The 26193-nt window shown below is 41.9% G+C and overlaps 1 protein-coding gene across 1 annotated transcript; it reads left to right on the plus strand.

Moving 5' to 3' along the window:
* The first annotated feature begins 5354 nt into the window (after positions 1–5354).
* Positions 5355–23085, plus strand: NPY (neuropeptide Y). Its single transcript, XM_083706185.1, has 4 exons — positions 5355–5476; positions 7095–7282; positions 20475–20555; positions 22787–23085. The coding sequence occupies exons 2-4, from the start codon at positions 7095–7097 to the stop codon at positions 22809–22811; spliced, it is 294 nt and encodes a 97-aa protein (XP_083562311.1). The 5' UTR covers positions 5355–5476; the 3' UTR covers positions 22812–23085.
* The last annotated feature ends 3108 nt before the right edge of the window (positions 23086–26193 follow it).

The raw sequence follows: 26193 nt of genomic DNA on the forward strand, positions 1-26193 counted from the left end.
TAGCAACTGATATTGAGGAATATATTCTGGATATAGACCAGATAGTCATCATGGCTAATAGTCATTTGTGCAATTCCCCTTTAAGCCAGTGCCCCTTGTCACCTCTTGCAGCAGCAAGTTGCATGAATTCATTACAGAATGTGTAAAGAAGCAATTGAATCTCCCATCAATTTCACTGAGTCCCAGTATTGCAAGAGAATGAGAAACTCTTCTCTCCATCCCCTCTCCCCACTCATTCAGGATCCAAAGGCTAGCAGTGGCAAATGGGCATTTATGTCTGGGCTACAGACTGAATCAATTAAACCATTTTTGTGCATCTCGGTGCATTATACCATTGGAACAATTACCAGGGCACACAGCATTCTTTTTAAAAGCTTTTATTTATAAGTCAATGTAAATAAAAGTCCTCTCTGAACCAAATGGTGCTCTGTGAGTAAAAAACAAGCTGCCAGTCCAATAGGATCAGATGCCAGTGACTGGCTTCTCTCTCAGTACACTGCCCAGTGAAACCCAAAGTGTTGTCTTCCATTTATTTGATCCACATATTTTGGGATTCAATTCAATCAAATCCACATACATTGACTTTATTGTCAATTCAGCTGCTAGAGATCTGACGCTGGAGCCCTGTATGTGGTAAGCCTGCTTTAATCCTTCCAAAAGCAACAGAGTTTTAAATGCTGCAATTGTACAAATGACTCCATCCTGATTCTAGGAACTCTGATGTAAGTACCAATATTCAATGGGACTTACTCCCAAGTGCCTATGGGAACTTTCCTTCCCAGAATAATAGCAGTCAGTAGGGCTGGGTGATACCTGGCTTTCAACATCGTGATATATCACCAGCTAAACACCGTGATACCGATATATCTCAATGTCTGAAATAAGGATGTAACTACCATATTTACACGAATCTAATGTGCCACCGTATCTAATGCACACACCAATTTTCAAAACCTTGTAATCAAAAAAGTATTTGCTGGCGAATATAAATGTGTCCTCAAATCTAACACTCACCCTAATTTTTGTGATGTAATTTGGCCAAAAAAGGTGTGCATTACATTCGAGTAAATATGGTACATAGAAGCACACAGTGTAATGTCCTGACAACTGCTGCTACTTAGGGGTCTCAAACAGATACATTTTTAATTCCCTTTAACATATTGTTACAGCTATTAATTTCTAGTACAGAGCAACATGAGAGAAGTGATGATCAGCTTCACAGTTTTCCCCATATCGTGATTTTTTTTTACATAGCACACACGCACATTGCAATATATTGCAATATATCACCATGTCAAATATTATGAAACTGTTATCACAATGTGGACTTCAAACAGATTTTGGACTATGTATCGATACATCACCCAGCCCTAGCAGTGCGCATGCGTGGTGGGGGATGGAGAGAGGTACTTTTCATTTGTGACAGCATGAGGGAATAACAACAACAACAGCAACAACAATAACAACAAATGCCCATCAGGCTGTGTTTCCCCAGCCATTCTGGGCAGCTTGCAACAGAATATTAAAAGCAGGATAAAACATCAAACATTTAAAACTTCCCTATAGAGGGCTGCCTTCAGATGTCTTCCAAAGGTTGTATAGTTGTTTATTTCCTTGACATCTGATGGGAGGGCATTCCACAGGGCGGGTGCCACTACCGAGAAGGCCCTCTGCCTGGTTCCCTGTAACCTCACTTCTCTCAGGGAAGGAACTGCCAGTAGGCCCTCTGAGCTGTACCTCAGTGTCCGGGTAGAAAGATGGGGGTGGAGATACTGGAATTAAACAGTTAACCCCCTCCTCTCACCTTCTGGTCCAGACAAAAAACCTGGCACCTGACTACTACAGTGGTACCTCTAGTTACGAACTTAATTTGTTCCGGAGGTCTGTTCTTAACCTGAAACTGTTCTTAACTAGAGACGTGCTTTCGTTAATGGGGCCTTTTGCTGCTGCTGCGCTGCTGGCACATGATTTCCGTTCTCATCCTGGGGCAAAGTTCTCAACTTGAGGTAACTCTCCCAGGTTAGCAGAGTTTGTAACCTGAGGCGTTTGTAACTCGAGGCACCACTGTATTTATGAATGCTCACCCCCAGATGCAGTTCCTAACATCATGATAATGTGTGGACTTCAGTATGCTAGGAGTGTGGCTAGCTTTTGATTTTTTCCATAAATGATTCAAAAAAATGCATTTGAGTCTCTTTCTCAAACTGTCTATGTCGCATGTGGATGCTGCTAACACAATAAAAGAAAATCTGATGTGCATTCCTGGGTAGTACATTCTTATGATCTAGAGGCCTAAAATCAATGTTTTGGCTTGCAAATGCCAAGGGGTACAGTCTATTCCTCCAACCTGCCATCAAGGTATCCTATCAGCAAAACAAGGGAGAATCTCCCCTTCCCAACTCCATCTCACGTGCCACTTTCTTATCTATCACTTTCTCCCCGCCTGATATACGTGCTGTTTCTGGTGAGGCTTCCTCACTGCTGTAAGCACATTACAAGAGTGCAAAGCAATTTATGTTCACTGTAAATAAAATGCCCTTTGCTCTGTGCTGGCTGCAACCACCTTGGAAAGAGATCTTGAGGCATAGGAAAAAGCTCACAGACAGTGGCAGCTCATATGCTAAAGCCATGGAAAGAAGACATTAAGGCTGCAGTATAATACAAACCAACCTCAGAGCAGACTCACACTGTACTCAGTAGGATTTCTACTGTTGTGATGAAATCTGTCTTCCAATGGCTTCAAAGTTTTCTTCATCTGTGAAAAAAAAAAGGCTTCCATTTTTCTGTCTCATCCTTGGGGAACTTCCTTTAGCCTCTTCATTGTCCTGTTTTGAGGTTACCTTATAATGGCAAGGTGGGTAAGGAAGATGCAGGTTGGGGTTTTGTTTTTTTTACAGGAAACATGTCTGCAGCCCTCTGCAGCCTCCCCAGCTGCCTGCACTTCCTGGTCTGAAAGAGTCCTGTGAGACCTTTCATTAGGCTATGATTGATGCTCAGGCACCTAGGAAGGCTGCAGAATACAGACCATTTGGGAGAGGATTTGTAGAATTAAAAAAAAGAACCCGTGCACACCCCTTGGCCATCTCAAAAGTAATGGGGGGGAACAAACAAAGCACAAAGCTTAGTTGGTTAGAGTGTGGTGCTGATAACGCCAAGGTTGCAGGTTCTAGCCCAGTAAGGGACAGCTGCATTTTCCTGCATTGCAGGGGGTTGAACTAGATGATCCTCAGAGTCCCTTCCAACCCTATGGTTCTACAAAACTCCATTCATGAGAGCTTCATTGAATTTTCAAGTGTGATTTCTTATCTCAGTTGAAGAATGGCTTAAAAAAAATATGGAGAAGAATGAAGAAATAAACTGAAAAGATCTGGTGAGTTATCACAATGATATGAATCATTGGTGTGGCTATATTTGGAATCCAGTGTGTGGTTCTAATGTCTACACAAGGTACAGAAAACAGGATCCCAAGACCTAGAGCATCTTTCTCATGCGGATAACATGCGTCAATGTCACACCTGTTCACATCTCCACATTCTATGGCGTTGATTGGAATTGGGACAAACACCAATTTGCTATTTAGCCATTCAAAGCAATATCAGCCCGAAGAATTCGTTGCATATTTCAGTGGGTGTAGTAACTGTATCCCATATACAGTATGTAACAAAAGCTTACCCTTTAAATGTGAGAGCTTTGTGTATGGAACAGCGCATGAGTGTATTCATTAGCAAAAGACAATTGCACTTTTAGAACTGTGCATCACAACACAGGTTAGTGAATGCATTTTTCCAAGGAAGCAGCCTATGTGGTCACTCCTTTCTCCATAGCTCAACGAACATCTGCTTCGCAGAAGGTCTTGGGCTGATTCACTGGCAGCTCCAGGAAATGTCTGTCTGAAACGGGAGAATCACTGCCAGTCCGTGAAGGCAATACTGAGCTCAATGGACTAATGACTTCCCACAATTGATATATAGCTATGCACATACATTTATGTACTCAGGACACACATCTGCTCTCCCCCCCAAAATGGAAATTAATCTCTTGTGTCCGAAAAGTAATGTGTGAAGTCTAGGGATATGTTGGTGAGATCTGCGTGGAATGCTAAGGAGTATTTCTTTGCCTCTCTTCAGTTGGTGGGAGCTTTGTAGACGAAATTTGGCAGGACTCAATCTTCGGATTTGTGCGTTTGCCACTCTGCAGCCGCCGCGTGGGATTACAAGAAGGGCTGAGCTCTCTAAGGGATCATTGTCTTCTCTGCTTCGAGATCAAAGTTGGAGTGGAAGAGGGAAAGAGGGCGGGAAGCTTTTCAGATGCAGCCTGTCAGGTCCTAGCATTTGAATTTCCTCGGTGCAAGCAGGAAAGCATTTAGTCTCCCTTTGAAGTCTACAGACTCGTGTGTGTGTAGCCATTTGCCCGCCTTTCAAATCCTGCTTTGCCAACTAGACATCTGAGTGTCCCTAGTTCTCATTGATGAAACGGCTCCCCTCCATTTCTTTCTGTTTAGGGGGCATGGATGGGGTTGTTGTTGTTGTTTTTGTTTAGTCGTTTAGTCGTGTCCGACTCTTCGTGACCCCATGGACCAGAGCACGCCAGGCACTCCTGTCTTCCACTGCCTCCCGCTGTTTGGTCAAACTCATGCTGGTAGCTTCGGGAACACTATCCAACCGTCTCGTCCTCTGTCGTCCCCTTCTCCTTGTGCCCTCCATCTTTCCCAACATCAGGGACTTTTCCAGGGAGTCTTCTCTTCTCATGAGGTGGCCAAAGTATTGGAGCCTCAATTTCAGGATCTGTCCTTCTAGTGAGCACTCAGGGCTGATTTCCTTAAGAATGGATAGGTTTGATCTTCTTGCAGTCCATGGGACTCTCAAGAGTCTCCTCCAGCACCATAATTCAAAAGCATCAATTCTTCGGCGATCAGCCTTCTTATGGTCCAGCTCTCACTTCCATACATCACTACTGGGACCTTACGGATGGAGTGAGGATTCCTAAATCCCCCCAGCTTCCCAGATGCCCTAAGGAAGCAATTTGGCTCCACTAAATTGCTGCGAGTGTGTTGATGGGGGAAATGGCCAAACCAAACCAAACCAAAAACTTTCTCTTGGGTGATCGAGGGGCCTCTAGCGCCTGGCTGGAGATGGCTGAGGCAAGTCGGGCTCCTCTCCCACGGACCCCCTTTCCTCCCCTCTCCCCCTCCCCTCCCTCCCCTGGTCCCCCCCCCCATGTCCATGTCAAGCGATCGCCAATCCCAGGGCAGCAGGAGGGCGCAGGCGGAGAGGCGGTGATGGAGACGGGGGGGGGGGGCTCGGAGTCAGCGCTGCGTGATCGCTCGAAGCCCCTCCCGCCTGCTGGAAAAGCCATAAAAAACCTCGCCGAGGCGCGCAGCCCCACACTGGAGAGCGGAGCCACTTCGCGAAGGAAGCGACGCCCAAGCCACACTCCGGAGCAGCAGCACTGCCAGAGAACCTCAGCCACACACACGGTGAGTCCTCGTCTCCCCTCCCCACTCGTCATCTCACATCCCCATCTCTCTTGGTCTCCATTTGCCCTGCTCCTCCTAAGTTTCCCAGGACGCTTCTCCTCTCCATCTGCTAAAAGCCCCCTCTTTAGGGTTTCAGCTCGACTGTCTTTCGCTTTCCAATCTCATCGGTGCTTAAATCTGCGGAGATTTTTTTCTCCATTTCGGGGTTTCCCCTCTTTTCTCCACGCGTCAAAGATTTGACGTGTTTCCAAGGCTTCTTGCAACTTTTTCTCCGCGCGCTCCTCCTTCGCGTTAGAGTTTGCTCCGGGAGAAGGCTGCCAGCCTGCACCCACTTCCTCGGGAGTAAGCCCCACTGGGATCAACGGAACTCACTTTTGAGTAGATCGGTGGATAGGGTTGTCCCACAGAATTCAAGTCCTTAATGGCGCCAGTCGGTTTGAAAGTTCTCCGTCGCCATTCCTGGATTTTAAACAAATTCCCTTTGTGAAAATAACTTTTTCCTTCCCACGTTTGCCTGCTTTTCAGGGATTGGAGTTCCCTTCCTATGGACACTGGCTGTTTGAGCCGTTTCACTGGGAAAGGTGATGATGAACCACTAGGAGGAAAACGAATGGTTGATCTGGGGCATAATAACATTTGGAACCCATCAATTGTTGTCTATTGTCTTCTAGTTCAGTGGCAGAGCAAAACACCTGCTTTTGTCCACAATGCTGAGCCAGAGGAACCAATAGTTCTTCCCCACACTGCTTATTACAAACATAAACTCGCTTTTCCAAAGGAAAAAAACTTGCCAGTTCAGTGGGGTTTGTTCCTTTTTCTAAAGGAACCTTGGGGAAAGATTGTTGGGATTTCCATGATTGATTGATTGATTGATTGATTTTTAAGAGAGAATTTAAGAGAGACTATAAAATAAACTAAAACCAGAATGTTGACTGAAGCAATGTACTTGGAGAAAAGAAGGGGAAAGCTGTTAAGCTTCCTAGATTTATTCTTTACTCAGCAGAAATGAAAGAACGACTTATGAACTCTGTAAAATCCTTTGAAGCTTTAATTAAGGAACAAACGTACAACCAAAAGGAATGTCGTCTAATATTGATTCTAAATATGGGAAATACAGGGCTGAATTTAGTTTGCCTTGCTCCGACCTGCTCCCAGAATCCATTTTCAACACCACCACGATGCAGTCTTGGAGCATGTCCTGAGTCATTAATTTTATTTAGCTATTTAAAAGATGTCTATGCCCCCTTCATTTTTTTTCCAGTGAGGGGCACAGTGCGGTCGGTTCAAACCATAAAACCTACAAACCACACTTATCCTTCCCCCTTAAGAAACTACAACCAATTGGCACACTAGGTGGTCATTTAGCTTGTTCTCCAAGCAGACCCAACTCCCAGCAAGTCTTGCTTTAGAAGAAATTTAGCCAAGGACAGACAATATTCCATAAATCAGAGTAGTTTTGCTAGTTGATGGGTTCTTCCGAATACAACAAGGGACTGGGGACCACTCGTTTCACTGTCCCCAAAACAATGGTTAGCGAGAAACATTTAATGTGATGCTTTCTGCCTTGCCTTGCCTTGCCTCACCCTTCCACCCAGCATCCTTCCCTGGTCTCCTACAGATGCAAGGGATGATGCGGTTGTGGCTGTCTGTGATGACGCTTGCCCTGTGCCTGCTGATCTGCCTGGGGACTCTGGCAGAAGCGTATCCATCCAAACCGGACAGCCCTGGCGAGGATGCTCCCGCAGAAGACATGGCCAGATACTACTCGGCACTGAGGCATTACATCAACCTCATCACACGACAGAGGTAGGTGCCAAAGGGGGGCATCGCCACCGTCACTCTGGGTGGCAAGAGCGACATCATGGTTAAGGACACCTACCACGTATCACAGATCCATTATACAATTGCCGGATGCAATACAATGTTAGTTCTTCATGGTGAGTTTCATGGTGGCTAACCTGTGCCCAACACCAAATGATGTTGCATCCTAGCTCCCATCAGCATTGTCAGTGGTCAGGGATGATGGGATTCGTCATCCAACATGATACGGAGGACCATAGGTTAGCCATCCCTGATTTATAGCCTGCCCAAGTCCAGAATGTGCAATGCACGTAGGAAGATCTACATATTTGAAGGGCTCCCAGCCTCATTCTAGTGCAGACACCCCCAAACTTGGCCCTCCAGATGTTTTGGGACTACAACTCCCATCATCCCTAGCTAACAGGACCAGTGGTCAGGGATGATGGGGATTGTAGTCCCAAAACAGCTGAAGGGTGTTTTGCTCTAGTGGCACACCCACTCATCCCGCATGGAAATATAAAAATGAAAAAATGCAGCCTATTGCTTATTTTTTACCTTGAATTGCTAAATTGCTATTAGGTCCTACTTCGTTGTGTAGAAAGGCATTTTTTATCATCATCATCATCATCATTATTTTTACCATTGCACATTTGTCACTACTGCAGCACTATGGCAGGGCAAGCTGCACCTGGTGAACATCTTCCCTTCTACTCAACAATTAAATAAAGGCATAGGATCCTAGAACCTATAGCAATCTCAGGGGTGTTTGCATACTTGCTATTTGCTCATCCCTTTACTTCTGGGAATCCATATGTGGTTCATTCCTAACTGCTGTATTCATGCATTTTTTCTATTATCACCCTAATCCTTCCTCATTCCTAATAGTGATCATCTGTTGCAATTTAAGCAGACAGCTGTTCCTCATAGTTGCAATGCAATAGTTCAGGTGCGAAGCAATGCTATTATTTCTCCCTCAGTGGCTGTGCAGTTGGTGCTGCTGATGATGACTGAGTAATCTCACCCCTCAAGGGGCAACTGATGTTTCATTTTCACTTCATTTCACTTTTAATTTGTATACTGCCTTTCTGTATTGCTATACTCAAGGCAGTTTACAAAAAATAAAAGACCACACACTTTATGATAATTTGTTCCAATACAAACAATGTCATAATAAAAATACAATAAGCAACTTACATCAAATAAAGTAATATTCAATAATTCATCAGAATATAAAAGCAGCCAATAAAAATAACTCTCAAAATACTAGAAAAATATTTTGAGAAATGCAAAGGGAAGACCGTAACAGAAGAAGAAAGATCTCAACTAAACAAACCAATAAAAATAGAAGAAATTCAGAAAGCGATAAAAAAAATGAAATTGGGTAAGGCACCGGGACCGGACGGCCTTTCGGCTAAATACTATAAAGTTTTAGGAGATCAATTGCTACCAACGCTTTGTGATACCATGAATAACATCTTAGGAGGAGGGACTATACCTGAGTCTTGGAGGGAGGCACATATAACATTAATCCCTAAATCAGACACGGACAAATTGAATATAAAGAACTATAGGCCGATATCCCTGTTGAATAATGATTACAAAATTTTTGTTGATATCATGGCTGATAGATTGAAAAAGTGTTTAATAAATTTAGTCCATAAAGACCAGGCGGAATTCCTCCCAAACAGATTTTTGAAAGACAATGTGAGACATATCTTAAATATAATTGAATATTTAGAGGTTAACAATGATGTACCAGCGGCATTGATCTTTATAGACGCGGAAAAGGCGTTCGATAATGTCTCTTGGTCGTTCTTATTAAAATCTTTAGAGAAGGCAGGGATAGAAGGCAAATTTATGAAAGGAATAGAGGCAATATACTCAGCTCAATCTGCCAAATTGGTAATAAATAATAACTTAACACCTACATTTAAAATCGAAAAAGGAACAAGGCAGGGATGCCCTCTCTCCCCGCTTTTATTCATTATGGTATTAGAAGTATTAGCGAATAAAATAAGATCGATTCCAGAGATCCAAGGGATCAAAGTAGGAAGAAAAGAATACAAACTTAAAGCCTACGCAGATGACTTGGTGTTGTCTCTAGAAGACCCAAAAGATAGTATTAGCAAAGCGCTGGAGATAATAGAGGAATTCGGCAGGCTATCCGGCTTTAAATTGAATAGATTAAAGACAAAAATGCTGATAAAGAACATGGGAAATGATGAAAAAGAAAAATTAGAGAGACAATTTGGAATCAAGGTGGCTAAAAAAATAAAATACTTAGGAATATGGCTTACACCAAAAAATATAAATTTAATCCAGGACAACTATTTGGTAACATGGAAAGAAATTAAAAAAAACTTAGAGGCTTGGGACAGAATTAAAATCTCATGGATGGGTAGGATGGAGGCAATAAAAATGATTGTTCTCCCAAAAATGCTGTTCTTATTCCAGAACATCCCAGTAATCAGAGGGCTTAAAATGTTTAGGGATTGGCAGAGAACCCTCTCAAGATTTATATGGCAGGGGAGAAGGCCGAGGATTAGATTTAAACTATTAACGGACAAAAAAGAGAGAGGAGGTTTTGGAGTCCCAAATTTAAGATTATATTACGAGGCTGCCTGCTTATGTTGGATTAAGGACTGGATAACCCTAGAAAATACACACTTACTAGATTTGGAAGGGGCTGACAACAGGTTCGGATGGCACGCCTACCTGTGGTCAAACAAAGAGAGGGCCCATAAAGGGTTCTCAAGTCATATCATTAGGGGCCCATTGCTTGAAGTTTGGTAAAAAAACAAAAAGCTGTTAGAGTGGAGAACACCTTGGTGGCTGTCCCCAATTGATATCCTACTAATCAAAAAGATAAATATGGAAGAGGAAAGATTGACATATGAAGATTTATTGATAAGATCCGAAGATAGCTGGAAATTAAGACCATATGAGGAGCTGAGAGGAAGATTAACAGGCTGGATGCAATACCATCAAATAAATGCAATATGGACAAGAGATAAAAAAATCGGAATGAATGAAAAGAAATCCAAATTCCAGATCGAAATAATTGAAAGTAAAACTAAGTTACTATCTAAAATGTACGATATTTTACTGGAATGGGATACAAAAGACGAAGAGATTAAAGAGGTTATGGTTAATTGGGCGATAGATCTGGGGCATAACATAGAATATGAAAAATGGTCAAAACTATGGAATGAGGGATTAAATTTCACGGCAAGCGTCACAATTAGAGAAAACCTAGAGAAGATGATATATAGGTGGTATATTACACCAGAAAAACTAAGTAAGATGTACAAGACTGGAAATAAGGCCTGCTGGAAGTGCAAATTAAAAGAAGGCAATTTTATACATATGTGGTGGGGATGTGAGGAAGTCAAAAAATTTTGGAAGTTGATATACAACGAATTAAAAAAAATTCTTAGATACACATTCCCTAAAAAACCAGAAGCCTTCTTATTAGGTATTATTGGAGAAGAAATTAAAAAAGAAGATAAAACTCTATTCCAATATGCAACAGCAGCGGCCAGAATGTTAATCGCGCAAAATTGGAAAAGCACAAATATACCAACAGTGAGGGACTGGCAAACCAAATTATTCGAATTTGTCGAATTGGCAAAAATGACGCAGAGAATTAGAAATCAGAAAAATACAAAGTTAAAGAATGATTGGAATAAATTTATGATCTATATTGAAGGCAATTATAGAAACTTACCAACTACAGCAGGTATGTTATAAAACTTTCGATGTATAAACTAATAACCAATACCAGCTGTTAAAAATGAGGGTTTATTTAAAATTAGAAATCCGAAATCAACAGGGAAGGAAGTCAGTCGGTGTATTTTGAACTGGTGTTTGTATTAGTTTGTTTTTTCTTTTTCTTCTTCTTTTTTTCTCTCTTTTTTGGAGTATTCTTTTGTTTAACTGTCCTTTTTGGTGCTGTACTGAAAATGAAACTTAATAAAAAAGATTTAAAAAAAACAACTCTCAAAATACCAGCAAATAATAATTACACAGAAATCCACTCTTAACAATTGCATTACATAATTACTAAACAATAATCAATAAAAATAACTGCAAGTCACAATGCACAAAAAAACACAATACATACAAAACCATGTAAATTTGTAAATGGATCAAACTGAGAAACAAAGACACGCACTTTAAGAAATTATTTTTAACCTGGAGCTTCCCAGATGTTGTTGGACTACAACTCCCATCATCCCTGACCATTGGCCAAGCTGGAGAGGGTAGATGGGTGTTGAATTCGCACATCTGGAGAGTACCATATTGGCTACCCCTGGTGTTCATCGTGGGAAGCAAAGCCTCTTCCAAACCACTGTCATCTTCTAAAACTCCCTCCCCCTTCATTCCAGCTTAATGGAGGTATCTATAAATGTAAGGACTAGAAGCCTGAGACTTGTTGCAGAAAGTGCAGGGCAGGATATTTGTTCCATACGTTCATAATTTGAATAAACAATCATAGGCTTAGACGGTTTAATGTTCCATGTGCAAAAAATGCCATTTAGCAAACTCTCTGGGAAGCTGGTCACAAAAGCATGCATTATAGAAATGCTTCATTCATTCTCCAATGACACTTATTCCTCGCCTGTGTTCCTATAGTAGAGGAGCTTTGTGCTGCCTTAGATTCAGCAGGTTCAGAATCTTGATCCATTCAGTCAAACAGTTCAAACGTTTTTGTTTAGGCAAGCAGTAGATTAAAAAAATAAAAAATAAAAAATAAAATAAAATAATGTTTTGGTTTTTTAAAAAAACAACTTTGGATTATATATCCCTTTTTCTGATGTAGTGACTATTTTGGATAAATTTTGTCTTATATTTTATAGTAATTAATGGTTTCATTATTCTCCACTTTTAAAGTGTTTTTTTGTTAAAAAGTGGATTTTTTAAAAATGGAAGGAGAAGAAATTAAATATCTTCAGTTACAGGCCTTTAGAATGTATGTAAGATAAAGATTAGGCTGGAATATCCTTTTAGGAAAAGGGGAAAAAAGATTGCATCCTGGTCGATGGGAGAGAGATATTCTTCTATCGCATCAATTTCAGAGTTCAAATAAAAACTAAAATTCCCATGAATAATCTCTCCATTTGGATGCCCACAATAACTTAATTCAAATGGTCATTAGATGTTGTCCCATTTAGTCCCAGGAAGTGATTACAACACAGTCCAGGTTTGGTTCATGTCCTAATTGAGTTACTATTCAAACCAGAGGAGATAGTTTTAATTAGGTTGCCACTGGTTCTGTGCTCTCACAGTTGGGGGGGATTGAATTAGAAGGCAGAATGATCATTTCATCTTGTTAAAGACGCCTTAGCAAACTGGTGACTTAGTGTCTGTGCAATAAAATATGCCCCCCCAACCCCCCAATGAAGAGCCCACTGGAGAGGCCTCTCATCAAAAGGAGTTTAATGGCATGTGCTCACAAGAATAAGTCTACCGTGTGAGCCAATGGATTTTAGATATAACAAGCACAACTTCCAGTAATCGTTGCAATTTTTTCAGGTATATTTACTATTGCCTGTATTCACTTGTCCTTTTATTTTTTATCACATCTCTCCATGTGTTCATGCAAAGAGCAAGTCAGGATTGTTCTTCTGGACAATCCAGCCTTGTGTGAAAATCCAGCTCTTTGTAGGGTTTGGTATTTGAAGAGATAAAAAAAAAAAAAAGTGGAACAGATTGTGGTACTGTAAGAAAATTGCATATATGCCACACACTGGAACTGGGTGAGAGAGAAATTCGGTTCATATTTTAATGCAAATCTACCTGATTATTCACACTTCCGAAAGCAACACGTGAATTGAAATGTAGATATCCTTTGAAATGTGATTTTTTTTAAAGAAAGGATTTTGCAATGCCAAAACACGTACCTGAAAATGGGTGTATTAGGTGAGAGTACACATAAACTCACATACGTTAATGAAAAAAGCTTACAAACTTGCATTATATTAGGGAAAACCATACAGAAATGTGTATATTAGGAGAAAGGCACACCGAACGTGTTGACAAAAATATTTGCCAGACTGATGCAGAAATGTGGTGGGCAGAACATAATAGTGGAAAAATTAGGAACAGAGAAAAACTGAAATTGGCCCATTTTGTCCATCTCTGGGCAGAAGAGCCAGCTCCCCGTCACTGTGTGTGTTGTGAAACAAAAAGAGAAATAAAGGAAGAGAAAAGGAGCTAACTGTATTTCTTTATTAACTTGAAAAAAGGAATACCTTACAGCATTTTAATACAAGATAAGCAACCATTCCTTAATAAGGAACAAATAGCAAAGCATTTAGAAATGATGGAATAAGAGCTGTTCAACAGTGGAACTGATTCCCTTGGAAGGTGATGGACTCTCCTTCCTTGGAGATTTCTAAGCAGAGGTTGGATGGTCACTTGTTATGGATGCTTTAGTTAAGATTCCTGCATTGCAGGAGTTGAACCAGATGACCCTTAGGGTTCCTTCTGATGTTACAATTTTATGATTCAGATTAATTGATCCACATCAAAGTGCCAGGCATGAGAAGAGGACAAAGTGGGAAAATGTTTCCACCAGTATATTTTGTCTGTTAGACCACTTCTACAGAAGACTTTTTTTGGGGGGGGGGCGGGAATGCCCTTAGCTTTCCGTTCACAATTTTCGCCGTATGTAAATATTAATCCTGGATAGAAAACAGACAGGTTTTTTTGGAAGTGAAATGCACATCACAACCAGCGTAAGTTGTACATTTCCATTAAGGAACAATTGAAACAAAACCTGATTTAAGCCTTGCATGTGAAAAGGTTTTAAGAGAGGGTGGAATGTACCACTTTTCAACAAAGAACACCAATAAGGCAAACGAGAACAAATGGGAAAACCAAACCTCTGTCTGTTTCAAGCCCTCATCTCCTTTTGTAGAAGAACACACAAGCTGGAGGAGAAAGATCCATGCCTTGCTCTGTCTCTAGCATAACAGGATCTCAGCCCTGTGTCCCTCTGCTCCTTTGATAGGATCCAAGTGTACAGGCTACAAGGTTTGGGGCTTTGTGGAAAAAAGGAGAGCAAAGGTGGATGTGACTGATGTTTGCCAAATTGTGCATAGTGTAGGGAAAGCAGAATGGGAGACAATTTTCTTCCTCTCACACAATGTACAGCCCAGACCACCCAACGAAGCTGAATGGTAGAAGACTGAGGGCATAGATGAGCTATGGAATTCATTGCCACAAGATGCAGTGATGGCTGCCAACATTGATGGCTTTTTAAAAAAGGCAATCGGAAAACTGCAGGAGGTGGGGGGCAGGATCAGGCTCTCAGTGGTGACTAACCATGATGGCTATAAACCGCCTTCAGTGTTGAAGGTGGTATCGTGATGACAGGATCTTGAGTGGGAGAGTGCCACTCTGCTCATGCCCTCCTTGTGGGCTTCCCATGGGTGTTTGGTTGGTAGCTGCAACTCGATGGGCCTCTGGTCTGATTCATGTCTCATCTGAGTTTTTCCCACAGTGGGAGATGATGCAACAGAGAGAGGGGAGAAGCTGGCTTTCCAACCATCCTCTGTGCCTTGTTTGGTTTCTAAGAATCACCTATACAGGCTTAGGGCTGTAGTGTCTGAGGAACAGCCAGACCAGCAACAGACAGAACTTGTCAGGAGTTCAGCCTACACTCGAGTAGGACTCTGGCAGAGACACATGCCTGACTGGCATGTTCTCTCCCTCCTGGTCGTTCGTTCCGGAGCTTCGAAAGCTTTCTTCATCCTGAATATCACAGCGACCGATGCCAACAGACACCGGCACACTTAGGGATCCACAGAGTTTGCGCATCATGACAATTGCGTGACAGACCTCAGCAACTCAGCATTTTGGCTAACCTATTTTATTTACATATAAACACACACGGAGCACTGCAGCATGGCTCCCTCTCTCTCTAGCATCAGACAGCAAAGAGAAAAAGAACAAAGGACAATAGTCCCACTTCACGGAACACAGGAACACAAACATCCTGTCTCCGTCACTTCCCACTCTGTGGAGTCAAAACATATACCATCATGTGATAGACAACAATCCCATGACTGCAACCATGGAGCAGGAATTCTAACAGAAATAACCCATTTAATCCCCATAATGCAGGGCCTTCTGGTGTGTACATTGTGAACGTACCCTCTGAGGGATTTCTATGTGCCAAATATCTTACACCATGAGAAATATCTCAAAAGCGTTTCTTACAACAGAACATTCAAATACCCCTTACCAGCAACAAGAAGAGTGTGCCCCACAAAAAGCACACTGGCAGATTTTTGCAGCTCAAAAGCTTTGCTTTCAGCCCTCCCCACAGCCTCTTCCTTCTCCCCATGTGACGTGGCTCAGCAGCACTCTAGCAGTTCATGAAACTCCAGCAGTGCCTGTCAGTGATGTTGGATTTGTGACGTCGGCTGCGTTCATACCACACATTCAAGGCCCATTTAAAACACATGTTTTCTGCAACATAATGTACCGTATTTTTCGCTCTGTAAGATGCACCAGACCACAAGATGCACCTAGTTTTTGGAGGAGGAAAACAACAACAACAAAAAAAAATATTTTGAATCTCAGAAGCCAGAACAGCAAGAGGGATCACTGCGCAGTGAAAGCAGCAATCCCTCTTGCTGTTCTGGCTTCTGGGATAGCTGCGCAGCCTGCATTCACTTCATAAGACGCACACACATTTCCCCTTTCTTTTTAGGTGGGAAAAGGTGAGCCTTATAGAGCAAAACATACGGTATATTGGTGTGTTGCAACATGCATTTTTGTGCTCCCTCTTTCCTGATCTATGCACAATCTTTGGGTTAGAGAACTGCACCGTAACATTCAGAGGAGAGAACATAAGAAGACCCTGCTGGAGTAGGCCAATAGTCCCTCTAGCCCCACATCCTTTTCACACAGTGGCCGGCCAATTGCCTGTGAGAAGCCCCCAGGCAAGACCCACTTCTTGGGTCCTGGAATTTAGAAGCTTTGCTGCCTCAGACAGTGGAGGCAGAGTGTGAGCTGGAAAGCACAGCTGCATCACATTCAGTTGGCCTGTTGGTTCAGGAACTGTGAATTGCATAGTGAAGCGAACCAAATTTCGCCCCGATCCCTGGCAATCGTTCCACAAATAACATGATCATCTGAATCCACCTCTAGTAAAAGCATCTTGCCAACATTAGTTCTTCTTGGAAATCAAAGACTAGAACTAGAAATCAAAACAGTCTTTGGCTGCCATCCTAAGCAGCGAGATACCTAGGAGGAGTAAACCCCATGGAATTCAATAGGATTTCTTTCCGAGTCAACAGACAAAGGGTTGGTTAGGGTTATTCACTCATGAGATGATGTAAAAAAACAACAACCCACAGGTAAAGGTAGGTTTCCAGTTTGTTCTTTTAAAAATAGTTCCATAAGACTCCTTGTTGAACCAGGCAGAGGGCCTTCTTGGTAGTGGCACCTGCCCTGTGGAAGGCCCTCCCTTCAGATGTCCAGGAAACAAACAACTATCTGACTTTTAGAAGACATCTGAAGGCAGCCCTGTTTAGGGAAGCTTTTAATGTTTGATGTTGTTGCTTTTTTATTATTGTTACTGGTGTTCTGTTGGGAGCTGCCCACAGTGGCTGGGAAAACCCAGCCAGATGGGCGGGATATAAATAATACATTATTATTATTATTATTATTATTATTATTATTATGGTTTTTTTTAAAAAAATCTCATGGTGAGGGGGAAATTCTAGAGAACACATATGTTTTGGGACTGCAAGATGCAACCTAACAAATGAACCGAGTCTCATGGTATTAGAGCTGTTTTTCTCCTTTTAAATTGGGGTCCTGGTTTATAGCATTCAAGCAAGAGTGGGTGGCAATTTTGCTTGAATTCCATTATATTTACTGCAGCTGAATCTCCTCTTTATTGTGAAAGACATCATCCAGAAGTACTATTAATTGACATCAACAAGGGTTTTGGCTCATAATGGGCAGCAGGATCAGAGTTTTAATTTGGTAAACTAATATAAAAAGCCCAGGCATTTTCCTTAAGGATATTAACTCATTCTACCGCTGAAGCTCTGGCCATGTCTCAGTTCACTGGAGAAAGGAAGCAGAAGCAAGCCTCAGATCATTTGGGGCTAGAGGAACATTTGAGTTTAGCATTATGCTTCATTAAATTATTGTATGGGTGGCTGATTAAAGCAGCTGGTTCTCTTCAGATTCTTCACTTCAGAAATGCTTTGTCTGTATGGCATAAAGAAATCTCATTGGCTAAATGCAAAAGGGAATGCCTTTGTTATAGTGAAGCTAGTATGTACAACTGCAATGGGGAATTTTTTTGTTTTTAATACTGAAAATAGGTTCTTGGAAATGCAGAAAGAAGACTTATTTTATTGAGTCAGACCACTGGTCCCTGTAGTTCAGTATTATCTGCTACCCAGACTGACAGTGGCTCTCCAAGGTTTCAGATATAAGCTTCCCATTGGCTGCAGGAGCTATCTGAGCTCAAGCAGAAACCGTGTTGGACGTTCGGCTTCCGAAAAACGTTCACAAACAGGAACACTTACTTCCAGGTTTCTGGTGTTCGGGAGCTGATTTGTTCGGCAACTATGCCATTCAGGAACGAAGGTACCACTGTAGGTCTTTTTGAGCCTACCTAGCAAAGTTGGGGATTGAATCTAGGATGTTTTTCAAGCAGTGCATGTGCTGTATCACTGAGCTATGGGCCTTCCTGTGCCATTTACATGATCGTGTCCATCAATGGTCAAATGATACAAGCAGAGGATGTTTATCACCATCTTGTCCTGTTTTTGAGCTCCCCAGGATCTTCTGACTGGGTTTTTTTTTTAGTCCTCTGGAGACAGTTTATTGGGCTTAGTTAGACTTTGTTCTACAGTACCACGGGAATTCTAATACAGTGGTACCTCCAGTTGCGGATGGGATCCGTTCCAGAGGTCTGGTTGGATCCTGAGGTTTCCGCAACCTGAGGACCGCACGGCAAAACCTGGTAAAATATTTTCGGGTTTGCCGCTTTCACATCCTGAAGTTTACGTAACCGGAGGTACCACTGTACATGTTTAATAATTTGTACTTCTGCCCTCTCAGGTATGCCACACTTTAACCCCCCCCCAAAGTCTAGAGGGTTTTAAAATTCCGTCTTTCAGCCTCTGCTCCCTCTCTGGAAACTTTGGTTTCTGTAAGGCTGAATGATATATGGCATACATATTACTTCTAGTAACACACTCAAAACCTAACCTACCTCCCTCCCTGACTCCCTCCCTCCTTCCCAAGCTTGTTGTGAGGAAGATGGAATTATGTGATCGGCCTGGGCTCCTTGAGGGAAGGATGGGTTTGGGGTTTTTTTTAATGCAACAAATAAAACAGGGCAAATATGTTCTAATAGAAGTGAGCAATAGCTCAGTTGGTTAGAGCATGGTGCTGATAATGCCAAGGTTGCAGGTTTGATACGATACAATAATCTTTATTGTCATTGTCCCATACAGAACAACAAAATTGAAAAAATCTACATCAGACATTCAAAAACCAACAAGCCTGCCATCCCAGCCTGGTTAACTCCCTAAAAACTCTGATACCCCATAATTAAATACAATATACTCCCACAGAGACTACCTTACACTGCGTTTAAAACCAAAATCGCGTTTGGATAAAAACTGTTTCTCAGGCAGCTAGTCCTAGTCTTTATAATCCTGTACCTTCTTCCAGAAGGCAGAAGCTGAAAGAGATCGTTTCCAGGGTACGTACTATCCTACTCTCATATGGGACAGCTGCATATTCCGTCATTGCAGGGGTTGGACTAGATGACCCTCAGGGTCCCTTCCAACTCTACAGTTCTGTGATTTTGGAGCAGCTGCTTCACGCAGCCGCTGCTGGAAAGTGGAGAACAGCTGCAAGATGGTGGAGGAGCTGGGAGAGTCATGTGTCGGGTCAGCCCAAGACATTTTGGCACCGGGGAGAACCACAGAATGCCACTCCCTCCCCCTGCCAGTTTAGTAAGAGGGAGGCGATGGTGTTGAAGAAAGTTTGCTTTATCTGAGAAAAGTACAAAGCCAGCCTTCTGAACACAACTCCCAACACTGTGTAGCCCTCCCAACACTCTTCACAGTCTGTATTCCTCACACAATGAAGCACACAAAAGTCAAGCTGTAGTGTTTTGTGCCCTCTGGAAATTTTAAGCAGTTACATTTTTTAGCATTCTGCTTGTTATGTACCGAGGATCATTGTGAATTTTATCTGTGTGAGTTAGACGCTTTCAGTTTTTTCCTCTGTCTGTGTCACGTCTTTGAACAAAGTGTCCCTTGTTGAATAAGGTATTGTCTTTTTTTAAAAAAACCTCTCTTTTACCCATCACTCCCGCACTAAAAAATAAATAAATTCAGCTCTATAGGGGATTAGACCAAGAAAATTGATAAGTGGTTTTAGTCAGTGCTTTTTTTTCTAGAAGTATAAGTGCTGGTACTTACCATGAAGTTGTTACAGTAAGTGCTACACTTTTAACCAGTGCTTTTCATCTTGAAAAAAAAGGTGCCGGTACTGCATACCCTTGAATACACCCTGAAAAAAAGCACTGGTTTTTAGTAATGCATGACTTGTCTTCTGCACAGTACCCAACGCATTGTTAGCAAGCTATAATAGCTACCCCACCAGCCAGTGTAATTCAAAGAAGCAAAACTCAGATTAGCTGACTTGCACTAACTCTTTAGCCATGCTCACCACACTAGGATAACGACAAAACCGAAAGTGCAGATTATTAGAACCAACTTGATAACAGCTTGTGACTTGTGGGGAAGGGTGGAGAAGAAAGCACAAGAATTCAATGCTACGGCCAGGAGGCTATTGCTGTGGCTTCACCCCACCAGATGATCGTCTTCTGGTCTAGCAACATCTGGGTGGGCATCTGTTCTGGGCTCTCAGGCAGGGGTCTTTCACATTGGTTGCTATCTGATTCTTTTAGTGGAGATGCCAGGGAGATGGCCTACAAGCAGCAGATGTGCTTCTACCACAGAACTATGACCTCTATGTGTGTTCACATTGCATTATATGGGAAATTTGAGGAAAGTGCTGTGTGGCTGAAGCACCACATAACACATTTGACTGGTTTAATTCTTGTCATGTTTTTACATTGAAATGTTTCAACTTAATCTGTTTTTAAGATACTTCTTTTTTAAAAACAAAACTGATTCAACAGGTATGGAAAGCGATCCAGCCCAGAGACACTGCTCTCCGACCTCTTGTTGAGAGAAAGCACAGAAAATATTCCTAGATCTAGGTATGTATAAAAGTCTTTTTGTGATCATTATTATCACTGAGTTGTTTAAGCCCTTGCTCTAAACTACCAACCCTTCTTTTTGTAAAAAAAAAATAAAAATTGAACAAATAAGAGGTTATTTTTTTACTTTGTACATTCTAGAACCGTGTCCAGTTCTGGACCCCTGCTTTAAAGCTAAAGGGCGGTGGCTGGGGGGGAGGGGAGGGAGTTACTATAGAATTTGTTGAAGTTTACATTCAAAAAATTTTACATGCCAAAAAGTTTACATAAATCTTCATCAATGTGAGACCAAATAGTAGGATCATGATGAATTACCCCACCCACAACATTGCATGCTTCTCCCCCAACAACCATGAATGCCTGTAGGGAATTGGGACTTTGCATGCATAGTTGTTTGAATAGGGTTCTCCAAGATCTAGAACCACAGGGTTCCAGATCTCTGGGAAGCCTTCATGCATACAACATATACATGCGATGGTCTCCACCCTATGTACGACCATGCTGTACACACAGTTGTTGAGGAAGGAACATACATTGTCCGAAGGGGGTCTACTCAACATGACCTCACTCCGTGTTCCTATGTCAGGCATAGGCAAACTCGGCCCTCCAGATGTTTTGGAACTACAACTCCCATCATCCCTAGCTAACAGGACCAGTGGTCATGGGTGATGGGAACTGTAGTCTCAAAACATCTGGAGGGCCGAGTTTGCCTATGCCTGTCCTATGTTGACAAACACTGAACCAAATAATGCCAGAATAGAGCTATAGATACAAGAGATTCTGCAATTGTGGTACAAACAGATTCTGCAATTGTGATACAGAGTGTTACACGAAGAACTGGGCTTTAATGAATTGCAAATATCTTCTGTCTCCCCCCCCTCTCTGAATATAATTTCATCCAAGCCATCATGCATCTACCTTATTCAAACAGGATGATGTTCTGCCAAAGCTAAGCCAGTGGGTTCAATGGCCGAGAACTAAGCAAGTGCTCAAGAATTCTGTGAAAAACGCATGTTTAAAATTGGTTGAATCTGATTAACTTAAGTCCATTGGTTTCAATGGGTCTACACTAAGGAAGACTTAGTCAGATACCAGCCAGTAGTGAGATTCACTTCAGTGCAAGGAACAATCCGTTATAATATAATTCAACAGTTTTTACTCCATCTACTGCAGCTTGCAAATAATCAAACTTTAAAGGCAAAACTAGAATACTACACACACACACACACACACACACACACACACACACGGAATCCAATTTTCAACACATTGTTAACAAAATAATGTGATTATCTGCAACACAGACAGAGAGAAATAAGTCTAGTCACCAATTAATATGGTGAGCAATGCTATGTTCTATTGGTCTTTTGATTTCAAATACATTTGTTGTTTTTTGTTATTCATGTTGCTGACTTCTATTTTTATTACTTTTTTCTTTTGCTGTTGGAAAGCCACTTTGGATGGGAATTGCCCTGAGAAGTGACCTATGAATATTTTAAAGTAAATTAAAGATAAAAAAGCAACAATTCAGTTCCCAGGTGCATTTCAACCTTGTGGTCTTCTTCAATGGTATATAAACCAATGATTTTACTGGATTGGCTGCATTACAGTAGGATTAAATTCAGACGCCTAAATCAGAGTGGAGGACTCTCCTTTCCAGGAAGATGGCACATGATATATATGGGCAGGCAATGTGTCTTCCATGCCTTCCTAGGAAATTAACACCAGAGCTTCAGACACTCGGCTCATCCTGTGTTGAACAGCATCCTCCTCTTTGAAAGTTCTTCATGGGCTCCTCATCCATCTGTCCCTGCATCCAACAAAGTCATTGTGTGAGCAAAACATCTCCCCCTCACACCACAGAACTTCTTCTCCCTCTGTGTGGTACTGGGCCCTATGTGCTCTGGGTACTTCCCAAATCTACCAGAACAGATTCAGGGCAGTGCATGTGGGAGGGTGGAGAAGGAAGAGAAATTCTGTGGTGTAAGCAGAAATTGTTCTGTTCATGGAAGGTTTCACTGGATTCAACCTAGAACATTCTTAAAATAAAACTATTATTTTCATTATTTGGTGTACAAATCTCACTTGTAACCCTCCTTGTCTATGAACTGGGTTGCACATGGTAACTCATCATATATGTCTTTGAGTGAACTTATAGAAGTCCTGAAAAAGAGTTTAAATATTTCTATTCTCTCACTGACCACCAGGATATGTTTTTCTCTGTGCTACAGGTACGAAGATCCTTCCATGTGGTGATGGGAATGAACCACCTTCAGTATTTTTCCTAGTTTTCACTTCATGTCCCATTGCTAAGAAGACCAGCTGGAAGTATCACACCCGCCAAATGCATGCAGCCATCGTACTGAATTCTGTAGAGTTCTCCCTTCCTTCTCCTTGTACATACATTTGTTTAAATAAATTACTTGTGCACTCCAAATGGTAACATTTTAAATGTGTGTGTCAAAAAAGGCCCATTATAATGGGCAAGGGTTTCTTTTTTTAAAAGCTATTAAAAATGAATTACAACCTCTTTACTGTCTCAAGTAGCATGAACAACAATCATAGCACCAACTTCAGTACAGTAGTTGTAAAAAGTGACATTTGTTTGACAATTTTTCTGGCCTTGGGACTCACTTTTAATATTTATTTTATAGAACATTATTTGTTCCATTACAATTATTGCCCATGATGCAACTGAGATAAAAAAATAAAAATAAAAAAATGTGGAAAGTGCTTATTTTATTAATCAGTGTACAGAATATTATTTATTGCTTTGACAAATCTCTTAATATTGATAGCATTTTTAGAGGACAGAAACTTTCCCTGAGCCAGTGAATTAGACTATCAAAACCAATTTGAAAAAGTGCTCTAAACCTATTGCTGCTTTGTTTTGAAAAAAAGAATCCTTATTTTTTATTTAAGATAACAGAAGGATGAGTTTAGGAAATATTTGTGTTGCTCAAAGCATTGAACATTTAGTGCAGATCTCCACAACTAAATGGAACTAAATATAGGCCACCAGCCCTGAAGTATGGCCTGCCAGGATCCTGGTAACCCCTCCTTTTTCCTTCCTTCCTTCCTTCCTTCCTTCCTTCAACCCTGGTGGCACTACCATTCATGGCTGATGGGCTTCCATATGACCTGATGGCTCTCAAGACTCTCATTCCCAGCAGGCAAGCAAGTGCTGTCTGGAGCTGATGGGAGTTGTAGTTCAAAATATTTGGAGGGCACCAAATCGAGGGAGGCTTCTATATTTATACATACAACCACCAGGATTGGAGGCCATGTGCTTTTGAATATCAAACAGATATTGCCTTCATGTCCTGCTGGAGGGATATTCATAGATATGTGGTTGGCATGTGGGAACAGGATGCTAGACTAGATAGGCATTTGGTCTGATCCAGTAATGCTCTTCTTATCTTCCTGTAGCACTCTGGTCTAAACCACTGAGCCTCTTGGGCTTGCCAATCAGAACGTTGGGGTTTTGAATTCCGGCGACAGGGTGAGCTCCCATTGCTCTGTCCCAGCTCCTAACAACCTAGCAGTTCGAAAGCACACCAGTGCAAGTAGATAAATAGGTACCACTGTGGCAGAAAGGTAAATGGCATTTCCGTGTGCTCTGGTTTCTGTCACGGTGTCCCGTTGCACCAGAAGCGGTTTAGGCATGCTGGACACATGACACGGAAACCTGTCTGTGGACAAACGCTGCTCCCTTTTACCTTTTACCTTATTATGAAACAGTCCGCCTACTCCAACAATTCTCTAAGCATGGAACCTTATTTAGCCAAAACATCACCATCTGTGAAAAGGAGGGAAGGAGCACCAGGACCAGAAGAACTGTAAGTCTGCAGAAGTTTTTAAAAAACCTTTAGAAAGCAACCTTATGCAGGGGGACAACCAGAACCATCCCATGAGAACTGAGCATATTTAGCAGCCATGGAATTCTGGCTGATTATTGTGAGAAGCAGTTGTGGTCCCAAGGTGGGGCGTTTACCTGCTCTCTCATCACTGGCATTGCTATTGCTTCCCTGGAGGTGAGGGAAGGTGGCTGTGAGATTGTTGTTGTGCAAATGCACTGGTGGAAGCATGGATTGGCTCCCTTGGTGCGTTTGCAGTGTTCTGGTCTCACTGCCTACTCCCCTCTCCCCCTCCTGGGAAGCTGCAATGGTGCTGGTGATGGGAGGTGAGGTGGTTGCTGCTGCCCCACCGTCTGCTACTGGGAGGGGAGATAGAGGGGACAGAGGGGAGATTGAATGGGCTATCGTGGAAGTAGGCAGACTGCGGGTAGTTGTCTGTCTAGATCAGGGGTCAGCAAACTTTTTCAGCAGGGGGCTGGTCCACTGACCCTGATACATTGTGGGGAGCCAGAATATATTTTGAAAAAATAAATGAACAAATTCCTGTGCTCCACAAATAACCCAGAAATGCATTTTAAATAAAAGCAAACATTCTACTCGTGTAAAAACACAAGGAAGGCCCCACAAATAACCCAGAGATGCATTTTAAATAAAAGGACACATTCTATTCATGTAAAAACACACTGATTTCCGGATTGTCCACAGGCTGGATTGAGAAGGCTATTGGGCCGGATCCAGCCCCGGGCCTTAGTTTCCCTACCCATGTGCTAGATCCTATACATGAAAAGTGTTCCCTGCAATGTTTTGTTGCAGGCCTTGCTCAATCAAACACTCCTACTATTTGAGGTTCACAATGCATAATCAAAAAGATTTTACAAAACGGTGCCATTTCCAGATACAACCGGGAATGCCACAACTGGGAAGGTTTCTGCGATATTTCCAAATGTGAAAAATTAGAGAGTGGTTCCCTAACCACATGGAGGCAGACACTCAAGTGGAGAGATCAGCACAGGGCTCAACAAGACCGTCCCCTCCTCCTGACACTCTCAGATCTTCCTCTCACCTACACATGTGCAGTGGGAGGTGCGTGTGGGACTCCCATTCCTCGTGGCAGACCAGCATTTCAGTACATGCATACTGAGGAAGTGTGGTGGTGGTGAAATACACGCTTCATGGCTGCTCTGTCAACGTACGATGGATTACACCTTGAGTTATGCTTATGTAACAGGTACTCAGCCATATTGCTCTGAGTTATTTAAGAAAGCAACATATTCTTGCCTTCATTCCATCTCAGTGAGGACTCTTATGGAAGGCAAGGGGTTCTTCCCAAGGAGCAGCTCTCCATAGGGAATTGCATTAAGCTCATGCATGATGGCAGCACATGTCTATTTCTCAATGACTGGCCATGGTGTCGCAGTGAAATTGTACATACAGTGAAATTGATAGGTGGGCAATTATCACAGATGATCTACTTTTCGGTTTTTACTGATTCATTTATATAAACATACAAAAACCAAAAAAACTCTGCATATAACATGTTACACACTACTGTACAATCTAATGTTCCCTCAAAAATCAACTTGCTCCCTTCTGGATGATTCTACATCAACATTAAAATTATGTATTCAATACAACACATATATAATAAAATTTTTATTGTATGAATAAATGATTGAAGTAACAATGGATCAATTATGACAGCAGGGAATAGCTTTAAATGATTTTATTTGATGTTATCATTCCACATACTTAATAAAGGGCAGCGTTGATTCCCACACTGC

The sequence above is a fragment of the Podarcis gaigeae genome (assembly GCF_964106915.1).
Source record: "Podarcis gaigeae genome assembly, chromosome: 12".
NCBI lineage: Eukaryota > Metazoa > Chordata > Lepidosauria > Squamata > Lacertidae > Podarcis > Podarcis gaigeae.

Excerpts from the sequence above, each read along its gene's own strand:
- NPY (XM_083706185.1), top strand. The coding sequence starts at position 7,095 with ATGCAAGGGATGATGCGGTTGTGGCTGTCTGTGATGACGCTTGCCCTG. Across the intron at positions 7,283-20,474 it reads AACCTCATCACACGACAGAG|GTATGGAAAGCGATCCAGCC; the intron begins GTAGGTGCCAAA and ends CTGATTCAACAG. Across the intron at positions 20,556-22,786 it reads GAAAATATTCCTAGATCTAG|GTACGAAGATCCTTCCATGT; the intron begins GTATGTATAAAA and ends TCTGTGCTACAG.